General features: G+C 39.0%; 1 protein-coding gene across 5 annotated transcripts in view; it reads left to right on the plus strand.

Moving 5' to 3' along the window:
- Positions 1–15,624, plus strand: part of PRORP (protein only RNase P catalytic subunit) — a 53,693-nt gene extending 38,069 nt beyond the window's left edge. For 4 of the 5 annotated variants that reach the window (XM_074868285.1, XM_074868284.1, XM_074868282.1 and 1 more), the window contains exons 6-8: positions 11,773–11,921; positions 13,323–13,518; positions 15,215–15,624. In XM_074868285.1, the coding sequence (XP_074724386.1) occupies positions 11,773–11,921; positions 13,323–13,518; positions 15,215–15,346 (477 nt within the window). In that variant the 3' untranslated portion in view covers positions 15,347–15,624. The other variant, XM_074868286.1, reaches the window with a different exon arrangement.
- The last annotated feature ends 2,777 nt before the right edge of the window (positions 15,625–18,401 follow it).

The raw sequence follows: 18,401 nt of genomic DNA on the forward strand, positions 1-18,401 counted from the left end.
TGATTGATCGGAATTCTCTTCTACCACAGCCCTAAGTTGACACACATTTGAGTAAATAAAATGAAGTAGCAGTAAGAAGGTTGCAAGCAGGTAGTCATAGAGCAGAACCAGTCACTTTTAATGATGGTGATTTAGCCTGCTCCTTACTAGGAGTAGTTATCTCGGGCTTGTCTAAAGTTAATGTTGCTATGCTGCTTTCAGCATCTGAAGTAATTTACATGATACCCCTGTAAAACATTGCACTGTACTGTAAAGTCTCAATAGTTAAAGGAAGTGGTTTAAATAAAAGAATTAGAGGCTTCTCATGTTTTCACTTCTCGTTGATATGTATCTTCATACTTTCATGTCTTGCAGAGTGTAAAGCTCTAATTTTCCATTGAATGGGCATCCCCAAATGGGCTTTCAGAAATATAAATGCTATAGGTTAGGGATTTCTTTTTTCTTATCCCACTCAGTCTCATTTCCACAAGCCCATTCACTCTGCCAGACTAGCTAACATAATCGGTAATATGACACAGAGTTTTAACCCTTAGCTGTCTGATAAATTTGGTAAACAAAATACATCTGAAACCGTAGCGCACTTTTGCACCTGAGCACTGCAGTTTGGTCCTGGGTGCTCCAGGGATTGTTAGGTGGGTTTCTGCATCTTTTCCATGGAAATGGACAAAGGAAGGAAAGATGCAACAGAATTCCTTAAATGTGCTGGCTGGTATAGTCATATACTGATACCTGGAAACTGTAATGCTGAGTCCCCAATCCAAAATTTGCTTAAAAAGGATAGATCCTTTTATGAAATAGGGAGTAGGTTGTTCTTATCTGGCTTCTGTTGTCCAAGCCATTCTGGTGCTCATACTTTCATCTTCTCAAGTTTGTTTCTCTTGACTACAGGGGCAAAAAAGAGTACACAAAGATTTTCATATAACCAGTTGTTCCCAGGAGGTGGAGCTTTTAGACAAATGCCAAATATCATCCGTAATTAATTTGTGGGAGCTGACAATATTATCTGTTGTCAAATTGCTCTATCTTATCTCCTGAGTTAAAGAAAAATACTTTAGATAAAACAGTGGCCTGCCCAATGTCCAACTATTGAGTATTGCAGACGGTTATTAATAAACTTATATTAAAAGCATTGAAGGAAATTAGACCTTGTGGCTTGTAGCCATTGTGGGGAGCTTTCAGACCTTCACTGTCTAGGATCTCCAGGCATAGATATTGCTTGCAGTGTTACTAGTAGTAAAATGGCATGAGTCTGCAGTGATGTGTATTCAAAGTTAATGACTGTGTTAGGAAAAATACTGCTGACCCATCACTAACATTCACTTGTGATATACTGCATCAGATTTTTGCTGGTTTTGCAGGAACAGTATGTTACTTTCCAGGGTGTGCAGCCTTGATTCAAATGAGATGGTTGAATCGCTGCCTCATGGGACTGGCAGTGCAAGGTGTGCTGCTCTATATGAAAGTTCCCTAAGTTCTCTCCAGCCTGGTAAATACCAGTTATGCTCTTACAAGTATTAAACAGATTCCTTCCTTGGTCCCTCCTTGGTGAAAGCCTTTGTGCAGGGTAGGCAGGCCTGACTCTGACCACACAGCTGCTCCTCCACCTCAGACCTTTGTGCTTTAGTTTGCTTCTGCTGACTTTTGTCCTGTTGAAGAACATTTTATATGTTCTCTTTCATAGTAGACAAATTTTTAATTTCTAACCCTCAAAGAGAAATCACCACTCACTCGAGTAGTGTTTGTTAATATATTTATTCGTGTTAAGAACTGCAAAATTGTTCTTATTGGAACAATTGTTTTTGAAGGCAACCTCGTCATCTCTGAATAGTAATCTGTAGCAGGCAACTGTAAAATAATACTAATGTGAAAAAGAAGAGAAGCAATGTGAAAATTGTGTTATAAATGTTTGCTGCATGTTGTAGTCTAATTCTTTTTTTTGACTGCAAGCAATCAATTTACTGATGAGTTTCCTTGGTTATTGTGTCATTCTACCTGAACAATAAGCCTGTTGACATGTGAGCATAGAAATAGTCTGTATTTAAAGTTTTTGTGGAACTATCAAGTTTATTAAAACATAGGATGCCGCTGCAGAAGCATAGGTTTAATGTGCCTTGAACAGCATCATGCCTGTGCCTCCTATAACAGTGATCTCCCTAGCTGCTGCGGCACCTTTCCTCAAAGAATAAAAGTACCGTCTGGGACTTTTTGAACCACAGATTGGAGAGGGGGAAAACACTTAACATCATACTAGGTCAGTGACGCTGTGCAGACATCTGCAAAGGACAGTGGTGAGAGCTAAAGTATTGGTATTTTTTAAACTGTCAGTTTCAGTCTTACAAAGCCGATTTCAGTCCTGCACCAAGTTATTTCCTATCTATGGAAAGGATCAGTCAAGCTTGTGCTTTCATTTTCATAACACCCCATCAACACCGCTGCCACCACTACCCGGAGTTCCTGCTCACATTTTGGATTTTCAGTACTTAAATATGACTTCTGACCCACACTGTGAAAATCTAAGACTGGTACAGCTGCATTTAGTTTACAAATGTTCCTTTCTAATAGCTAGCTTTTTATATTCTTTCTAAAATGATAAATTATAAGAGAAACTCTCTTATGGCCTTAAGTTGTTGTATACAACTGCTACATAGCTGTAGTAGAATAATAATAGTAGAAATGCAAGAGTACCAACATAATGGCAAAGACTGGATTTACAGTGAAAGATGGCAGACCCCTGAAGCTGTCACTTGAGCTGGAGCAATTATTCCATTTACAGTCAGTGACTCTGACAGGTAAAGTTTCACTTCTGAAGCCTATACAAAAATAAGTAAAACCTCATTTCTTTTCATTTGTATGTAAATTGCTTCCTCAGGAAAATAAAGATGATGTGTATGTAGTACTTCGTGCAGTGAAGTAACGTGTAGTGATCAGTAAAAATACTGTTGAAGAAACAGCAGTGCAGGCAGAAAGAATTCAAGGATGTGAGAACAAAGGGTAGTACTGATATGTGGAAAAGCATAGGTAACACTTCACGTCCTTTCAGCTTTTACGTGCTTATTTTCCTACTCTTGTATAATCACAGATAGACATAATCACATAGCTTATCTCCCTGGTGTGGATGGTTGATACTGATAACTCTTTTTTAATACTTTGCAAATCTCCAGGTTTTGGTACAAAACAGTAGCTGCTGTGGAGAGGTCTGAATTATAAAAAATTCCATGTAAGATGCCCCATATGTATTGTCAAGATCTTGATATTTATTCTTTGTTGCAAGAAAGCAAGATGAGTAAGAGGAAAGGTAAAAGTATACACTGGTATCAGCTATGTAGAAAGAATATCTCAGAGAAGATCAGAAAAAGAGAAATATCTTTGCCCTTTTGCATGACTCAGGAAAGGAGGACATTCAGAAAATACAAATTCATGAAAGGAAACATTTTACTGCCAGTCCACAATTAAAACACAAAGCTTACAGCTGCTGGGACTGGGCTATAGTTTATTGGGAATTGAACATTTCCCAGTTGCTGCCTTATCAAAATGCTACTTTGGATTTCAGAGTCATCCTTTCTCTTGCATCTTTATGCCTACTTTGTAATTGCTGAGCCAACATCAAAGGGTCTACTTGCATGTTTAAACCAACATTGCATTTTTTCTAAGTGATTGGGAAAGAAAATGGTATTGTAGCTGGTCAACAAAACTTTTGGATAGAGAAACTTGACTGGCACTGCAGTGACTAACGAAATCCAACTTCTAAAAATGCTGTTATGCAACTCAAGAATGTTTGTTTGTACACTTACTTCTTGAATTGTTGTAAGAGTCAGAAAAAATGTTTTTCTCTTTTGCAATCTACACTATAAAATTAAGCAATTCCCCAGCTACCCATCTCTTCTGTAGCCATCATTTTCAGAGTTCATTTAATAACATGTTATGCTAACTATTGTCACTGCCCATTTTTCTTTCTTTTATTCACGGTTGACCTTTGTTCATCTAAAGATCATGATGATGAAAATATTACCATTCAAAAGGAATGACATTCAGAAAGTGTGAGCAAGAATGGTCACACTAAAAGGTTGTCAGGTATAAGGTCTGACAAAGTGACTGAGCTCTTTTAAAAGTGATTATCCATTCTGAAAAGCCAGACTCCAAAAGGTTGTGTCTCCTGCACCTGATGATCCTGCTCCTGCCTCCCTGTCCTTCACATCATAGACTCAATATTAAATTCTGTGTTTTAAGTTGTGTATGTATTTTTTCGGTCTCCACACACATCCCTCCTTGATTCTATTAATTCTCCTGGGAATATACTGCTTCATTATCCATCAAATGACTACTTGTCATGCCTTTTGGGAATAAGACAGAGCAGGATATGGCTATAATTAGATTATATTTTAGTAAATGTCTATTTCAAAATCTTTTTTTCTTACATGCCTCTCTACTGGGAAGGGTAGGATCCCTATCTGCATAGGAGAAATTCATAACAGTCTTTCCAAACCTACAGTTAATTTACACAGGTTTGGTTTATATTCTACTGTTTTCTGAGCTGGTCAGGAGCATTAAAAACAGGGGTGGCTCTTCAAGCTTGTTTGAAATTGGAAATTTTACCTACAGTTTATAAGATAACAGAATATAATGTCAGAGCCTATTTATAAACATATTACTTCTACATTCAGAACTGTTTTCAGGAATTATCTTGAGCAGGTTGCACCTTCAGTTGAAATCTAGAGTTGTAATTAAAGATTTTTCCATTACTGGCGTAATAGCCAGGGTACCATGAGTACAGGAAAATATGAATTATGCTATTGCTTCTGTACCTGACCTGAATCTGTTTATGGTTACTCTGCTTTACTACCCAGGATTCAAGAGGGCTCATTAGCTTGGACACAGTCCATGGAGTATCCTTGTGGTTATTTTTGACCTGGAAGTAGTATGTCTACAATCTTCCAGGGCTGCACTTGAGCCAAGTCCTCCAGTCAGTGGGAACACTGGACTGTGCAGGGGCACCAGGTGTCTTAGTATGCGGTCAGTTTGGACCTGGCTGCAAAAGCATCCTCAAGATGCCTCTGAATACAAACTTAGTCTGCAAGCAGCAGAGCTATGTTTAGGCATCACCTCATCTGAGCAAACTGAAGCTACCATACCATCCTCAATCTATATTAAATCAACTTGGGTGTCTTTGCTTCTGTGGTTTAGTTTTCCTGCACAATCAATAATCTGCCTTTGATTAATAGAGCTGACTGTGAAGTCAAGAGCAAAAGCTGGCATCTAAAAATGAACTGCAAATTTTAATGAATTGTTATAGGGAGTTAAGCCATCTCTAGTGAATGCGTCAAGAGAGAGTAAGTCAATTCTAGGTGTGGAGTCAATGTAGACAGGTTAAAACCTGTTAAACGTTGTGTGATTGCTGTCATTGATGTGCGAAGTGCTGTCACTAGTAGAGTTTTGCATGATGATGTGTGTGTTGCATCAATCAAAATAGTCCTACTGTAACACGGGATACAAATATTCCCAACAATATTGTTTCTGCAGTATTGCAGAGATCCCCAATGTCCTAAGGGATAATTCCCAAGAGTTAGCTGTTGGCCGTCTCAAGAGCATAAAGTAAACTAGGCTGATTAAGCGTAGTGACTATTACTTACTCATCCCTTACTGTTTTCCCTTCTAAATAACTACCCCCTTGCTAGTCAGGGGCAGATAATCTGTAGGGGATCAAGAAATGTGTATGCTGTCCCTGCATTTGAGTAAAGAGGACTTTGGACTAATTTACACTGTCATCAGTAATAATGTAGAGAATGTAAGAAGCAGCTTCCGTTGTGTTTGGTGCTGTGAAAATGGAATTGAATCTGCTTTGGTGAGATTACCACACTCAGTGAGAAAATTCAGCCTTTCTTGTAAGCGGCACCCTTGCCTTCCCTGGGTAACTGGCCGTGCCATGGGAAAAAACTCCAGCTTCCCATCGTCTCATTAGTCTCCCTCTCCTGTGTGTGGTACTAAAGCACACAGGTTTTTTGAGCTTCGTCTACAATACATAAAAAGGGAACTAAAAGCGATGAAACTGTAAGTCAAATAAGCATGATGATGGTGGGAGTTGATTCCTTGCTAACCTTTGGAGAGAATGCTCATGCTCAGCCCCACCTGACAGTATACTGTGGTATATGTATGCCTGTGGTCAGCCTTGGGGTTTCCGCTGCAGTTTCGCAGCGACAGTGTTGGGTGGGAGGCAATACTAACCAATAGGTAGCACTAACAAAAAGGTGAAAATAATAATAGAGCAGTTTGTTGCTGTTATTACCAGATAATCTGATTGTAGGTGTGTTTGGCTTTTAAATGGCAGTTAGTGAGACCAAATGTTTATAAAATGGCAAACATGATTTATTAATAACAAATCCAATTTAAACTTTTTTGGAGGTGATTACTTCTTCATGCTATATTTGTATGCAGGTGAGCCACTTTTTGCTGAATCACTGAATGGTGTGCCTCCCAGCAGCAGTGTTTTGGGTTTTCCCATATGACAAATGGGAAACCACCAGCAGTGTCCAAGGAGAAAGGCTGTCCTACAGCAAGCTAACCTTTGGAACTAGGACACGTGGCACAGCATGATCTAGTGATCAGAACAGGTGACTGGCAGTGAAGCCTTAGGAAATCTGTATCCTGCTCTGCTCATAGTTCCTTGTATGAGGTAGAGTAATTAATCTGTCTTTCTTGTGCTTCATCATGCACTTGTGTAAAACGGAGACGTAATTATGCATTCACTTTGTAAGGCTGTTTTGAAATTTAAAGAATGAGGATTAATCTTGGAGTGTGACAAGGATTCCCTGCTCTCCCAGCTTAACTGCTATGTTTGATCCCCATTGAATTATGCAGAATTGTGCATGTGGGTCACTGCAAAACTACTTCCAGGAATTTGTACAGAAAAGTTGCCTTCTGATGGGAAACTGTTAATGTTTATTCTTACCTGAGAAGTGGTTCTTTTAAGGTATAACTTGCTGATTTTTAAAATGTAAAACTACCAGTTACAGCATTTTCAGTTTCTTTATTTACTATTTGCAAAGCTCAGGCTTTTTACATGATATGAAGTTCAACATCAACATGATCATGTGGAGTATGCATTCTCTGTCCTACTGCTCTGCCTCCCCACCTCTTTTCACTCCAGCTCCTCTGATCCAGAAGTTCCTGCCCTGGTGTGTGAGCACGGTTGTGATTTTGCCATGATCTGGTTGACAACATGGCCCAACAAGTAGATTATATCAGCACCACAGAAAAAAAAGAAAAAAGGTGCATTGTGATATGAGGGCAGGACCTTGGTGGTGGAGGGGAAATTCCATAAAATGGCATTGCTGCAGAAACAAAAAAGAACTCATTTACGTGTGGGGAAGCAGCTCGTATCTCAGGGACTGTCCCAAGGAAAGATAAATGTATACATTCAGCCAAAGTATTGTAAAAGTGTGCTAGTTTTTCACTGATTCACAGATTAGGGTGCAGAAATCAGAGTTAGAACACGCACACTGGATACATACATATATTTAATTATGGATTATTTTTAATCGTTTAAAAATAGAAAAATTATTAGCAGTGTGCTTAGAAGAACCACACTGGGAGATACTTGGTACATTTGTGAACAGCTGGCCTTGACTCTTCTGTTGATCTATGCATGGTTTTATACTTCTTTGTGGCTGCATCCTGGCTCCATCAGAATCGTTTGCTGAAGTGCTGTGAACACAGAATTGTTTACATTGTAAGTAAAATGTTAAGGTTTGGGAGAAGCTTGAGAAAGATCTAATTAAAAAAAGACTAGGACAGCAGAGGAATAATTTAAATGTAACTGATAAATGATGAAAAGGATTGCAAGCAGAACATACTCAGCAGGTGCTAATGAGCATGAGTTTCTTGGAGAAGGATCTAGTGATCTTCACAAACAGTTGATTAAAATGTCTGTGCAGTTCAGAAAGAAACATGGATCCTGATGTGCCCTGTCAAGAGGAAGATAAGACTGAATGTAATGGTAGTTACCTATATAATCCAGTAGTACTTCTAGTGCCTTGTGTGGCCAGTAATTTGTGCTGAACAGCAGCGATTCACACCTTGTTGCTATTCTGCCTCAGCCACTTCTTGACATATGAATTGAAGCAGTCCATGTAACCATGCTTATTTTCCCTTCTGTACAAAATGGCATCTTATAATTCTTGTTTTCAGAGAAAATGTGTTTTTATACACTCTGCTGTCCAAATTTGAAAGATACTAATACTCATAAAAGGTCATTCTTTCACTAATTTTGTACTCCTCAGAAAATGAACAGCATAGGGAATGTGTGTTGTATATTTTTTAATGTTTTATACAGATTGCCTTTTGAACAGATTATCCAACTGACCATCTGATGTTTGCTGCCCAAATAATGTGGGAACATTCAAAGGGTGCATCTACATAGATCTTATTGCATATAGCATATTTGCATTGTGTGGTGGCAGATAATTTTTAGATAACTTTTGGAAGTACTAAATTAATAAAACACTCATGTCTTTTTAAGTGAGAGATCACTACTGCTGTTTTTTTGTTAACAGTGTTATGTTCAGTTTCCTCTATGACTAAAACAAGTGTTACCGTGTGTCTCACATCTTCCCTTCTTGAGAAGCAGCCAGGCGTGGGAGTAGACACACTTAGGAAACCCCCCATGTAACTTCTGTGACTCCCTGTAGACCACCCCTGTTAAGCACCCAAGCCTAAAATGAGGTGAAATCCTTTAGTAAAGTTGCATCAGGCAAAGGAGTGTGCAGAACAAAACTATCTTTATCTTGTGAAAGCAAAAATAATTTCTATCTTCGGCATTTTAGTTGTGTAAGTAAAGGTTAATCTCTGTGGTAAGTAGGGAGGAACAGTGTGCTGTTACGCAAGCAAGAGTTTCTATATTTTTTAATGGTGATTCCCATTAATTTTATTACAATTTAAGCCTGTTTTGAGTTTTTCCATTGCAAAACTGTAGCTAATTTATACCACCTCTCAATTTTTTCCCAGAAGCACTTCATACTAGAGAACCTCATATGCTAATAACGTGTAGGAGAGGAAAGTCCATATGACTAACAGGTACAAAGTGCCAATAGTTATAACCTTCAGAAAGAAAGACTTAAGGGAGCTGGATCCAAGCCAGTCAAGTTTTCTATAAACTTGGGAATAGCCCCAGTTGACCAATCTGTGTCTGGAAATCCAGCTGCCTTTGTGTTGAACCATAAATGTAATTAAAAGGTGTTTCTTTCTTTTATTGGGGTAAACTCCAGCAGTTCAAATACTGGCAATTCTTCATTAACTTGCAATACCACTAGTGCAGCTATGTTCCTGACACTCTTTTTGACTCATAGCCTGCTTTTAGGACTTGCTTCTTCTGTCGTACCATCAGGATGCTGTTGCTGTCTAGTTTTTTATTTTAGACCTTGTAGAATCAGTTTCTGAAGTGTTCTTTGAAAAATGTTTTAACTTTTTTTCACATGACTTCCTGCTAACCTTCCCTTAATGTAGCAAAACATTAGGCAAGAAGAGAAAGTATTTTCATTTGGAATTTGTAAGGAGTTGCTTAAGTTACTCATGGTTGATACTTCTTCACTGTTGACTTCTCTCCATGAAAATGTGTGTGGATGCAGTAGGTACATTCCTAACTTTTATTAAGTTTAATGAACTCAGCTTAACAAACTTAATTCTCCTTTGGTATTTGTATCCAACTATTTGCAGGACTGGGCCAATGCATGAGAACCAGAAGATAAAGGTGACTGTAAACAAGTAAAATTGATGAGCCAGTTTTTACTGCCCAGATAAGACATTCCAAAAAGAAATTTTAAGAACCTCATAATTTAATAATCAAATAAATTATGTGGCATAGACGAGAAGATACATTATTACATAACATGGTTACTTTGAAAGCCTTCCAGTAACATGAAAATGGTGGCTTTTGTTTGTATCTTCCAATTCTGTGTCCAGTAAGAATTCTGAAATGTATCTCCAAAGATTCAGGGCATGCCGTTTTTATTTTTATCTGCCATTTTATAGGCAGGAATTACTGCATTTGGCCTTTTCCTCCTCGCATTATGTCCTGTTTGTTTTAACCAGGGAAAAGTAGATTGTATGCATGCAAAGCCGATGTCCAGTGTGATCTCCTGGCAGCAGGAAGTCAGTTCCAATAGGTACTGTTAGGCTCTTGTGCTTTGTGTTAGCACCAAGACCCTATGTCTCTATGAAGGCAGAGCCTTCAATCCCTCAGAGTCAGTGCTGGTAACAGCAGCTTATAGGTCAACAGTTAAAATTAATGTAGAAAATCTTCTGGCCTCCTCTCTCAGTTCCTCAGATCCAGATTCATGGCATACTTAGTTTGATCCACCTGCAGGTCCTTTGCCGAGAGGGGCAGTCCCACACTCCCTGTCCTCACCACCTCCAGCGATGTGTTCCCATCAGTCATCGCGTTTGACTCAGGTCTATCAGTTGTGTGGCTGCAAACTGAACCCTGCAAAAAAAATTCATTTTGTTGGATCAGTGAGCTCGTGGGTAGTTCTGACATTGTTAGATCTGACGCAACAGAAGTAGTGGGAATGTGCAGCTCAAGAGAGGATTGAGCAGGACCACCTCTTTCCACTGCTATTTGCAGGTAGATCAAACTAAATGCATGGTGAAATTGTACCCAAGAGTTAGAAGAACAATTCTTTCTAGCCCCTGAAACAAAAGATAATCATATCAGTTAATGATAAGGGTAAAAAATAGGAAGAAAGAAGCGGAAAGAGCAGGAGTAGGAGAAAGACAGCTGGAGGTATTGCAGGGAGAAGAGAGAACAGGGAAGAGGGAGGTAGTTAGAAAAGCAGGAAGAAGGATTAGAGAAAAATCGGGAGATTGTATATTGACAAATAGTGGCAGCAAATGCAGGTAAAAATTAGGGAACACCTTTCCCTGGTGGTTGAGCATACTGTCCTCAGCCTTCAAACATGATGCTTCAGTCTCAAGAAGGAGTTCTCTCTTTCTGGGCAGAATTGAAATGCATTGTTTTGTGAGCAGTCCACAGCAATAATCTGGATGCTGAAAGCCAGAACCTTTGCCCTCCATGAGCTCTGTCTGTCCGGGTGAAGTGGGGAGAAGCATTTATTGCTGAACAGGCACAGCCCTAAGATGCTGGTGAAAAGTCCCTCTGAAGAGAAGCTGGCGCAGCAGTGAATTTGCCACTTCAGGATATTGGTTCATAAGTGGGAGGCTAGTCTGGATGTGGCTTTCATAAACCCTTAATCCTGAGGTCACAATTTCCTTTTACTGATGCTTTCTTCTTCCCCACAGAGCAGCCCAGATCGCTTGTAGTTCTCTAATTTCGACAATAGGTGGAGCTGGAAAAGCTGTATGGTTCAGGGCTCGGTCCTTCTCTAATACCAACAAAGGCTTCGGTGCTGAATCATTTCCAAAAGTAGATATTACTTAAATCCCAATGTGATTCAATTCTCTCAGCTGACTCTGACTTTCTGAGATCTCCATACAACTCCTCCTGAGTTCATTCATGTCATTCAAGCTGCAAGAGCTGGGAAAAGTTTATAATAGCAATAGTATTTTCTCTATGTTTGAGATCAGCTTCCTACAATTAATTGTTTCCGGTTTTTTTTCTTTGTCATTAGGGAGTTAAATTAGCTATCTACTTAATTCATATTGTGGTTAAGAACTGTGGAAAATGAGGGTATGCTAGAAGTCCCACTAGTTGAGATACAGATGTGTGTTTTCCTCAGTCTGTTTTTACAGCTAAGAAAATATTTGGTTTTGCTTTGTTTTCTGCAGCTATTTGATGCTGTCAACTGCCTGGCAAAAGAGAATGCCCGGTTGCTTGTGCTGGGCCGCAAACACATGCTGACTGACTCTTCAAATTGGAAAAGAGAGATTATGAAGGAGATACAGAATAAGGCAGATTTCTTCTTTGCTGAAAATATGTAAGTTTAAGAAAATTGTACATGTAATGGAGATCAACACCTGATTTACATGCATTTTAAATCAGTATAAACAGCTGTAGCTTCTAGTACCATTACTAGTATCTCCAGCTCTGTGTGTGTGAAAGAGAAACATATCCCTTGCTATACTTGCTTCAAAAAACAATACATATTAGAAGTTGCATTTGAAGAATTTCATCACTTAGAATCATGTTGACATCTGTATGATTTATTAGGATTTATAACTGTTAAAACCACTGCCAAGACCACAGTGGCCTGAACTTACAGAATACCTGATAGTGTTGGTGTACAGCTGCTCCCAGAGGAGAGTATTTCTGTGAGTGGAAATAGACCCTCTGCCTCTCTCATTTAAGAAGCACAACCCCCTTGCTCTGGCCCAGACAAGCCTGTCCTTGTCTCTAAACTAGGAACTTGCCTCCACCTCAGTGTCCCCTCTCCTTGCCCTACTTTCCTCATATAGTGAGTCTCAGTTTTCCTTCAATTCCAGCTCCACCTAGTCTCCATCTGAGTTGGGCACTGTTGGTCCTTCGCCTGTGTCTGCTGTTTCTTCTGTGATCCCAGTTCCCAGAACTTCTGACCAAGTTCCTTGTCCCAACAGCCAGTCCAAGTCTCTTCTGTCTGGCTCCTTGTTTCAGATCTGTTCTTCATCCCCTTTCCAGTCCAGCTCTTGTTCTCTTTGCTGTTGAATCTCATTGCTTTCTTTCCTGCTATCTGAGCACCAACAAAGGGCACTCTGTTACTGCAGGCTGGAAATCCTCACTAATCTCATGTCCTGTCACTTACTATTACAGTAATCCACAGCAATCAAAAAGTGGTTTCAAGCAAAGTTCTGCTCAGCTTCTCCAGGTATAGCGTATCTTGTGCCCACTGTAAATGTATTTTTAGAGACTTTTCCCTAAAATTGCTTCAGTTTAATAGGATCTAATGTTGAATATATGTTCCAAATAATCATAGTACTTTTGGAGGTATATTTACCCATGTAAAGACAAAGATTCACAGATTTGTGCTATTGCCTACATTACATTTTATTATCAGTTGTGATGATTGTTCGTATTCCTACAAAGTTTTGGAGGTGCCCTTATGAGTTTTAGCAGTTCTGTTCCACATAGCGCTGTTAAGTTATGTGGCAAAAGATTATACTGTATTGCCAGATTGTGACAGGAGGGAAAAATGCTCTTTGTAGCATGCAGTTAATTTTTATTGCACTCGAACTTTTGGTGCCCAGGGGTAAGTAGAAGTTCTTTATTTTACCAGGGAACTAGAGTAGTGATGGGAGTTTTCAGTATTGCTGATGAATAAATCTCAGATCAGCATTTGATTCATTTCCTGCAACCCCTTACTGCCTTGTGAATGACGTCTGTCTTTTCCATTTGTTTTGTTAAGATCTGAAGATGATGCCTTCTTATTATATGCCACTCTTCAATCAGGCAAGCATTGCAAGTTTGTTACTAGAGACTTCCTCCGGGATCACAAGGCTTGTCTTTCTGACAGTCTGACGCGTCATCTGTTCCGTAAGTGGCAGCGTGGACACCAAATAGCGTTTGCCTCTTCTGTGGAAGGAAAGCATATACGTTTTTTGGTAAGTTTTCTGCTGCAGTCAGAAAGCACACAGAGCACATTCATTAAATATATGCAATTTCAAACTGTGGAAGCAAAAAATTCTTGTTGGAGTCTAAGAAATGGATTTGTACCAATGGGCTCAAAACTCCCATGCTTACTGAAAATTCCTTGTATTCACAAAGCATGCCACAAATGTGAAAACTGTCAAAAAGACAAGGAATGCTGCCTAAATGTTTAAAATGTAAATGTATGCATGCTTGTTTATACAAACCTTTCCATTGATGTAAAACATAAGTGCCAGTATTTCTTCATTTATTTTAAACTTTGAAATATCTTATTCTCCTCTGTAGCACTATTATAAAATACCATGCTTCTAATTGTACAAGAGAATTTCTTTCATCTTTATTTTAAAAAGCAGGAAAATACAGGTATTTCAGTATTCACTGTAATATTAGCCTAACACATGTATAAAGTTTCATGAAGGGAAGCCCAGAACAGTCAGGTTTATAGTCAGCTGCAGGAGTTACAGTCTTCCAAGCATAGTATCATCTTATAGTAGAATACTGTGCTGTTATTGTCTAGGAGACATGTATTTTTGTGAGCCTTGAACAGTACATTAACAGGAGTGCAGCTGTTTTAAGATTTTTATAGGCAAAAATTCATCACATGACATTCCATATCATGCAGTTTTTTGTTATCTGCATTGTTACTGCCTACTGAAAGGAATACTGCACCTATGCAGATTAATTTTCTTGCTGCTCTGGTTAAAATTGTAAAATAATATTCATCGTTACAAACAGACCATAGAGATACAGGCTTATAAGAACGACAGCCTTTCATTCAGTGTTGCCATATAGGAGTTTCTTTTTATGGAACCAAATACTGAATGTAGGGTTATCTGAGTAACACAGCTTTAGCTACATCTTGTTTCTTTCTTTTGTACAAAAGGGCTACTAATTTTCACATCTTAGTTTCCATACAAGTGATTTGGATAACTGACATTCCCAGTCATAGCTGTCTTCTAGGTTATTCTGGAAGCTGTCTTGGGAAAGTAGACTTCGGGGACTATACATACAGAGTGATAGTATGTTCTGAGAACCATAGTTGCCAACCAGTAATGTTTCTTTTGTATTTGTGTTATATATGTTGAGTTAGTACACCTGTAACATAATAGACCAGAAAAATAGTTTATTATATTTGTTCAACTAGATGCTCTTGAAAGTGTTAGTGATAAACCCTTTTCTAACATCCTCCTCAGTGCAGAGCAAGTCAGTTCTGTAAAGAGGTACACTGAGAGAACAAACACGAGATGTCATTAATGTCATTAAATCCAATCAGTTCAAGCCTACAAACTCCACATCCTGAGTTAATTCCCATGTGATTTCATTTAATTGAACAGAAAAACAATGATTTTGCTATTTCTAGAAATTGGATGCATTATGTTCGAATCATTATCTGGTGGAGCTTGAAGGCAGAATTTTAACCATTTATAATGACTCCTAGACCACAAAATACTAAAAGATGTTTTAGTTCTTCCAGCAGTACTAAAATTTAGAATTTGTTTGGTGTACAGAAATAAATGAGAGTTGTTAGAGAGATGAATCTATGGAGATTTCTAAGGTAAATGTTGGAAGTTATAACTACTTATAACTGGTATTTTAGTAATATATTGTGTAAAGTCTAAAAAAATGTTTTTATCTGTCTTCATCCAACAGCCTGCTCTCTGTTATGACTGTGTGGTACAGACTACAGGTGATACATGGCATATCCCTTATAAAGACACTTTGGACGAAAAATATTCATATCGAGTACCAAGAAAATGGCTCTGCATTCAGCAGAAGCGATGAAGAATGTAATTGCACGAGCTGAAGCTGCTTTTTTCTTTCTTTTAAATCACTTTTGCTGACTAGAAGAACTCAGCAGTACAATTATGAGATTAATGTGTGAGGCCTGTAACTAAAGAAAATTCAGTGACTACATTTTGTCAAAGTCATTCCTGCAGTAAATCTGTTAACATCAATGATGGTCCAGCAGGGACAAATTAGGTCCATTATTTCCATCTTTACAGGCGATTTCTGTAGCCTCTCAATGTGATTTGAATTAAAACTTGGTTTTGCTCTTGGAATTTCAGGTTGTGAGGTTTTTTATCTTTTTTTTCTGGTCAAGCATTTCATCTGCACTGAAATTCATGAACTCTGTACTTCAAAAAAATGAAGCAGGACTTGCAAAGTACCTTCAAAATTTGTGGGGCTGACCTTGCAACAGTGTTGCAATGTCTACCATCAATAAATGGTGGTAATGGGGCCAAATGGTATGTTTACTGTTTGCCAGACACTCAGAGCCCTAATACGTTTTCACACTAATTAGAATTCATTTGATCACATAGAATGTAAGATATTTGTTACAGCAACATACATTAAGATTTTGTTTGGAAGAATAAGGAAACAGACAGTGGGATATTGTGTGGCTCTTTCACACTCTTAAATTTGCTGCTTCTGACAGGTTTTCATGTCATTGGAATAGTTTGCGTATGAAAACGCATGGATTTTTTTAAACAAAAATTGGTGATAACAAGAAATTCTTACAGGCAATAATAGGAAAGAATGAATTTTGTACAGAGATTTCTATAAAACCTATCTCAAGTTATAAAGCAAGTAAAATAGTATATATTACAGGAAAAGTGTTCTAAGTTATTATTTGTGTGTGTATGGTAAGCGTGTTCATTTATTGCAGTTACCACTTTAATACAAACCTTTCTCCCCCAAAAACATAGAAATGCCACATTAATATCAGATGAAATATCATGGTTTTGTCACATTTGTCTTGTTCACTGAAAAGTCCTCTGTTTGAGCTGAACCATGCAGATCTTTTTGTATAGTACTTGTAGTTCTGAGCTGCTGCAGTGTCCCATGACAAGCTCCCTCAGGACTCTTAGCATTCAGGCATGTTACCTGCTATTTTTTTCATGTCAGAGAGCAATCCTGACACTTGTTCTACTCCTGGTGATATCAGTTTGTAAACCAGCAGGTGTGATCTGCATACAGTCATGTCCTGTACTGTGCAGAAAGTGTAGAGGAGCTGGGTAGCTCTTAAGGTAACCTAGAATCTTGGTTTTAAATTCATCATGTTGGTAGCGTTCATCACAGACCCCTTTTCTGACAGAACATGCCAGCTCCTATACGTCACCTGTCTTTCTGGAGTCCACCAGGGAAAGCAGAGAGATGGGCTCTACGTCTCTCACTCCTCAAACTGATTTACTTCTAATTTGTCAGAAGATTGTTTTCACAGTTCTGTAAGTCAGAGAACTGCCACATCTCCTTGAAAGTGCAAATACTGCTTTGTTAAAGTAAGTGTCTTCTCCTTTGCACGACTGCTTAGTTAGCAACTGTTGCTCTGTATGAGGGTTATTTACCCTCTGTATGAAGTTCTGCAACAGCATAAGCTTATGTGAATCAGTGCTGTTACAGTCCTAGTTTGGGTCTAGCTCTGGGGGACGTGCAGTCCTAAGCAATTCAGAGCTGGGTCAGCTGAATGCAAACCCCTTAAAAAATTCATTTTCGCTAGGTCAAAATTGACATCGTTGTGTGGAACTAGCAGTACCGCACGAGTACTGGTACCTGTATGGGAGGGGGAGGAAACATCAGGCTGCAGAAGGTGGGTCCCTGCAGCTCTGCCTTAGGTCCGCTTCAGCTGACCAGAAACTGCACCTTCAGGTTATCCACTTCATTGCCAGACATGTTCATCCATTGAAGATTGTATTTTACCTCACTCTGGTCATTAACAGACATGCATAATATCAACATCCAACTGGAATAAATGCATCCTCTACTTCCTTTTGACTGAGGACATGTCCCTAATCAATCACTTGCGTTTCATCTCAAAACTGTTCTTACAGAGATACTGTAATACCTTCTAAATAGTAACACTTTCTAAATACACATTCTTAGTGTATTCAGGGGAAGATGAAACAGAATCTGGAATTTACAACAGGAAGATATCCCAACATTAGTGTCAGAATTGTTGTGACTTCTTTTTCCCCTATGTTTGTTGCTAATACACTTGACTGTAGATCCTTATAGGGAATTAATGACCTTGTCTCTCTGGAACCAAAGTGGAAACATTAGTGATCAACCTACAGACTTGCATACTACCTGTTCATACAGCTGTACACAGTCTCCAGAGGCTCGGTTCTGTCTGAGTATTGTGGAGGGGATGCACAGGAATCGATTGCTTGCGGTGTCTTCCAGTACAAAAGTGGCATCAAACAGCGCTGGCAGACAGAAGGCTCAGATGAAAGGTGAGGTTTCAGATAAAACCACACAACGCGTTGTTATGCTGAGCATATGTCATGGCATGTCATGGATGCAAGAAGTTCACGTGAGTTCAAGGGGAGACTGGCAAGTTCATGAAAGAGAAATCCAGCAAGGGTTATTAAATAACCAGACACTATCTCTGCCTTGGGAAGTCCCACCAGATGGTTGGAGACTGGGAGAGGATTCAGGGAGTGTATCATTAAAGGTTCTCTGTAGTCTTAGCATTTTTCCTTGGGCATCCACTTGTGGCCACAGCTGGAGACAGGGCATCAGGCTAGACAGACTCTATGTCTGACACAGCAGAGATGTTCTTACGCTGTCCTGTTCTGTGTGTGCCGGTGCTTGCATCACAGCTTTAAACGTGTCGTGTCTGCCCACAAAGTGCTTCCCTAATGAAGGGACAAACTGTGTGTCTTGTAATACAGAGCGAGGCATTTTATTCTCCCGTAGTGTTAATATAAGCAAGGAAAACTATTGAAAAATGCAAGAAAGCAGACTTTTAATGTACGGCATACACAAAATGCACCTGTAATCTGCTACTTCAACAAAGAGTAAGATCATCTAAGCATAATCTTTTAAAATAGAGTTG

This window comes from Strix uralensis, chromosome 4, assembly GCF_047716275.1.
Source record: "Strix uralensis isolate ZFMK-TIS-50842 chromosome 4, bStrUra1, whole genome shotgun sequence".
In the NCBI taxonomy this organism is placed as follows: Eukaryota; Metazoa; Chordata; class Aves; order Strigiformes; family Strigidae; genus Strix; species Strix uralensis.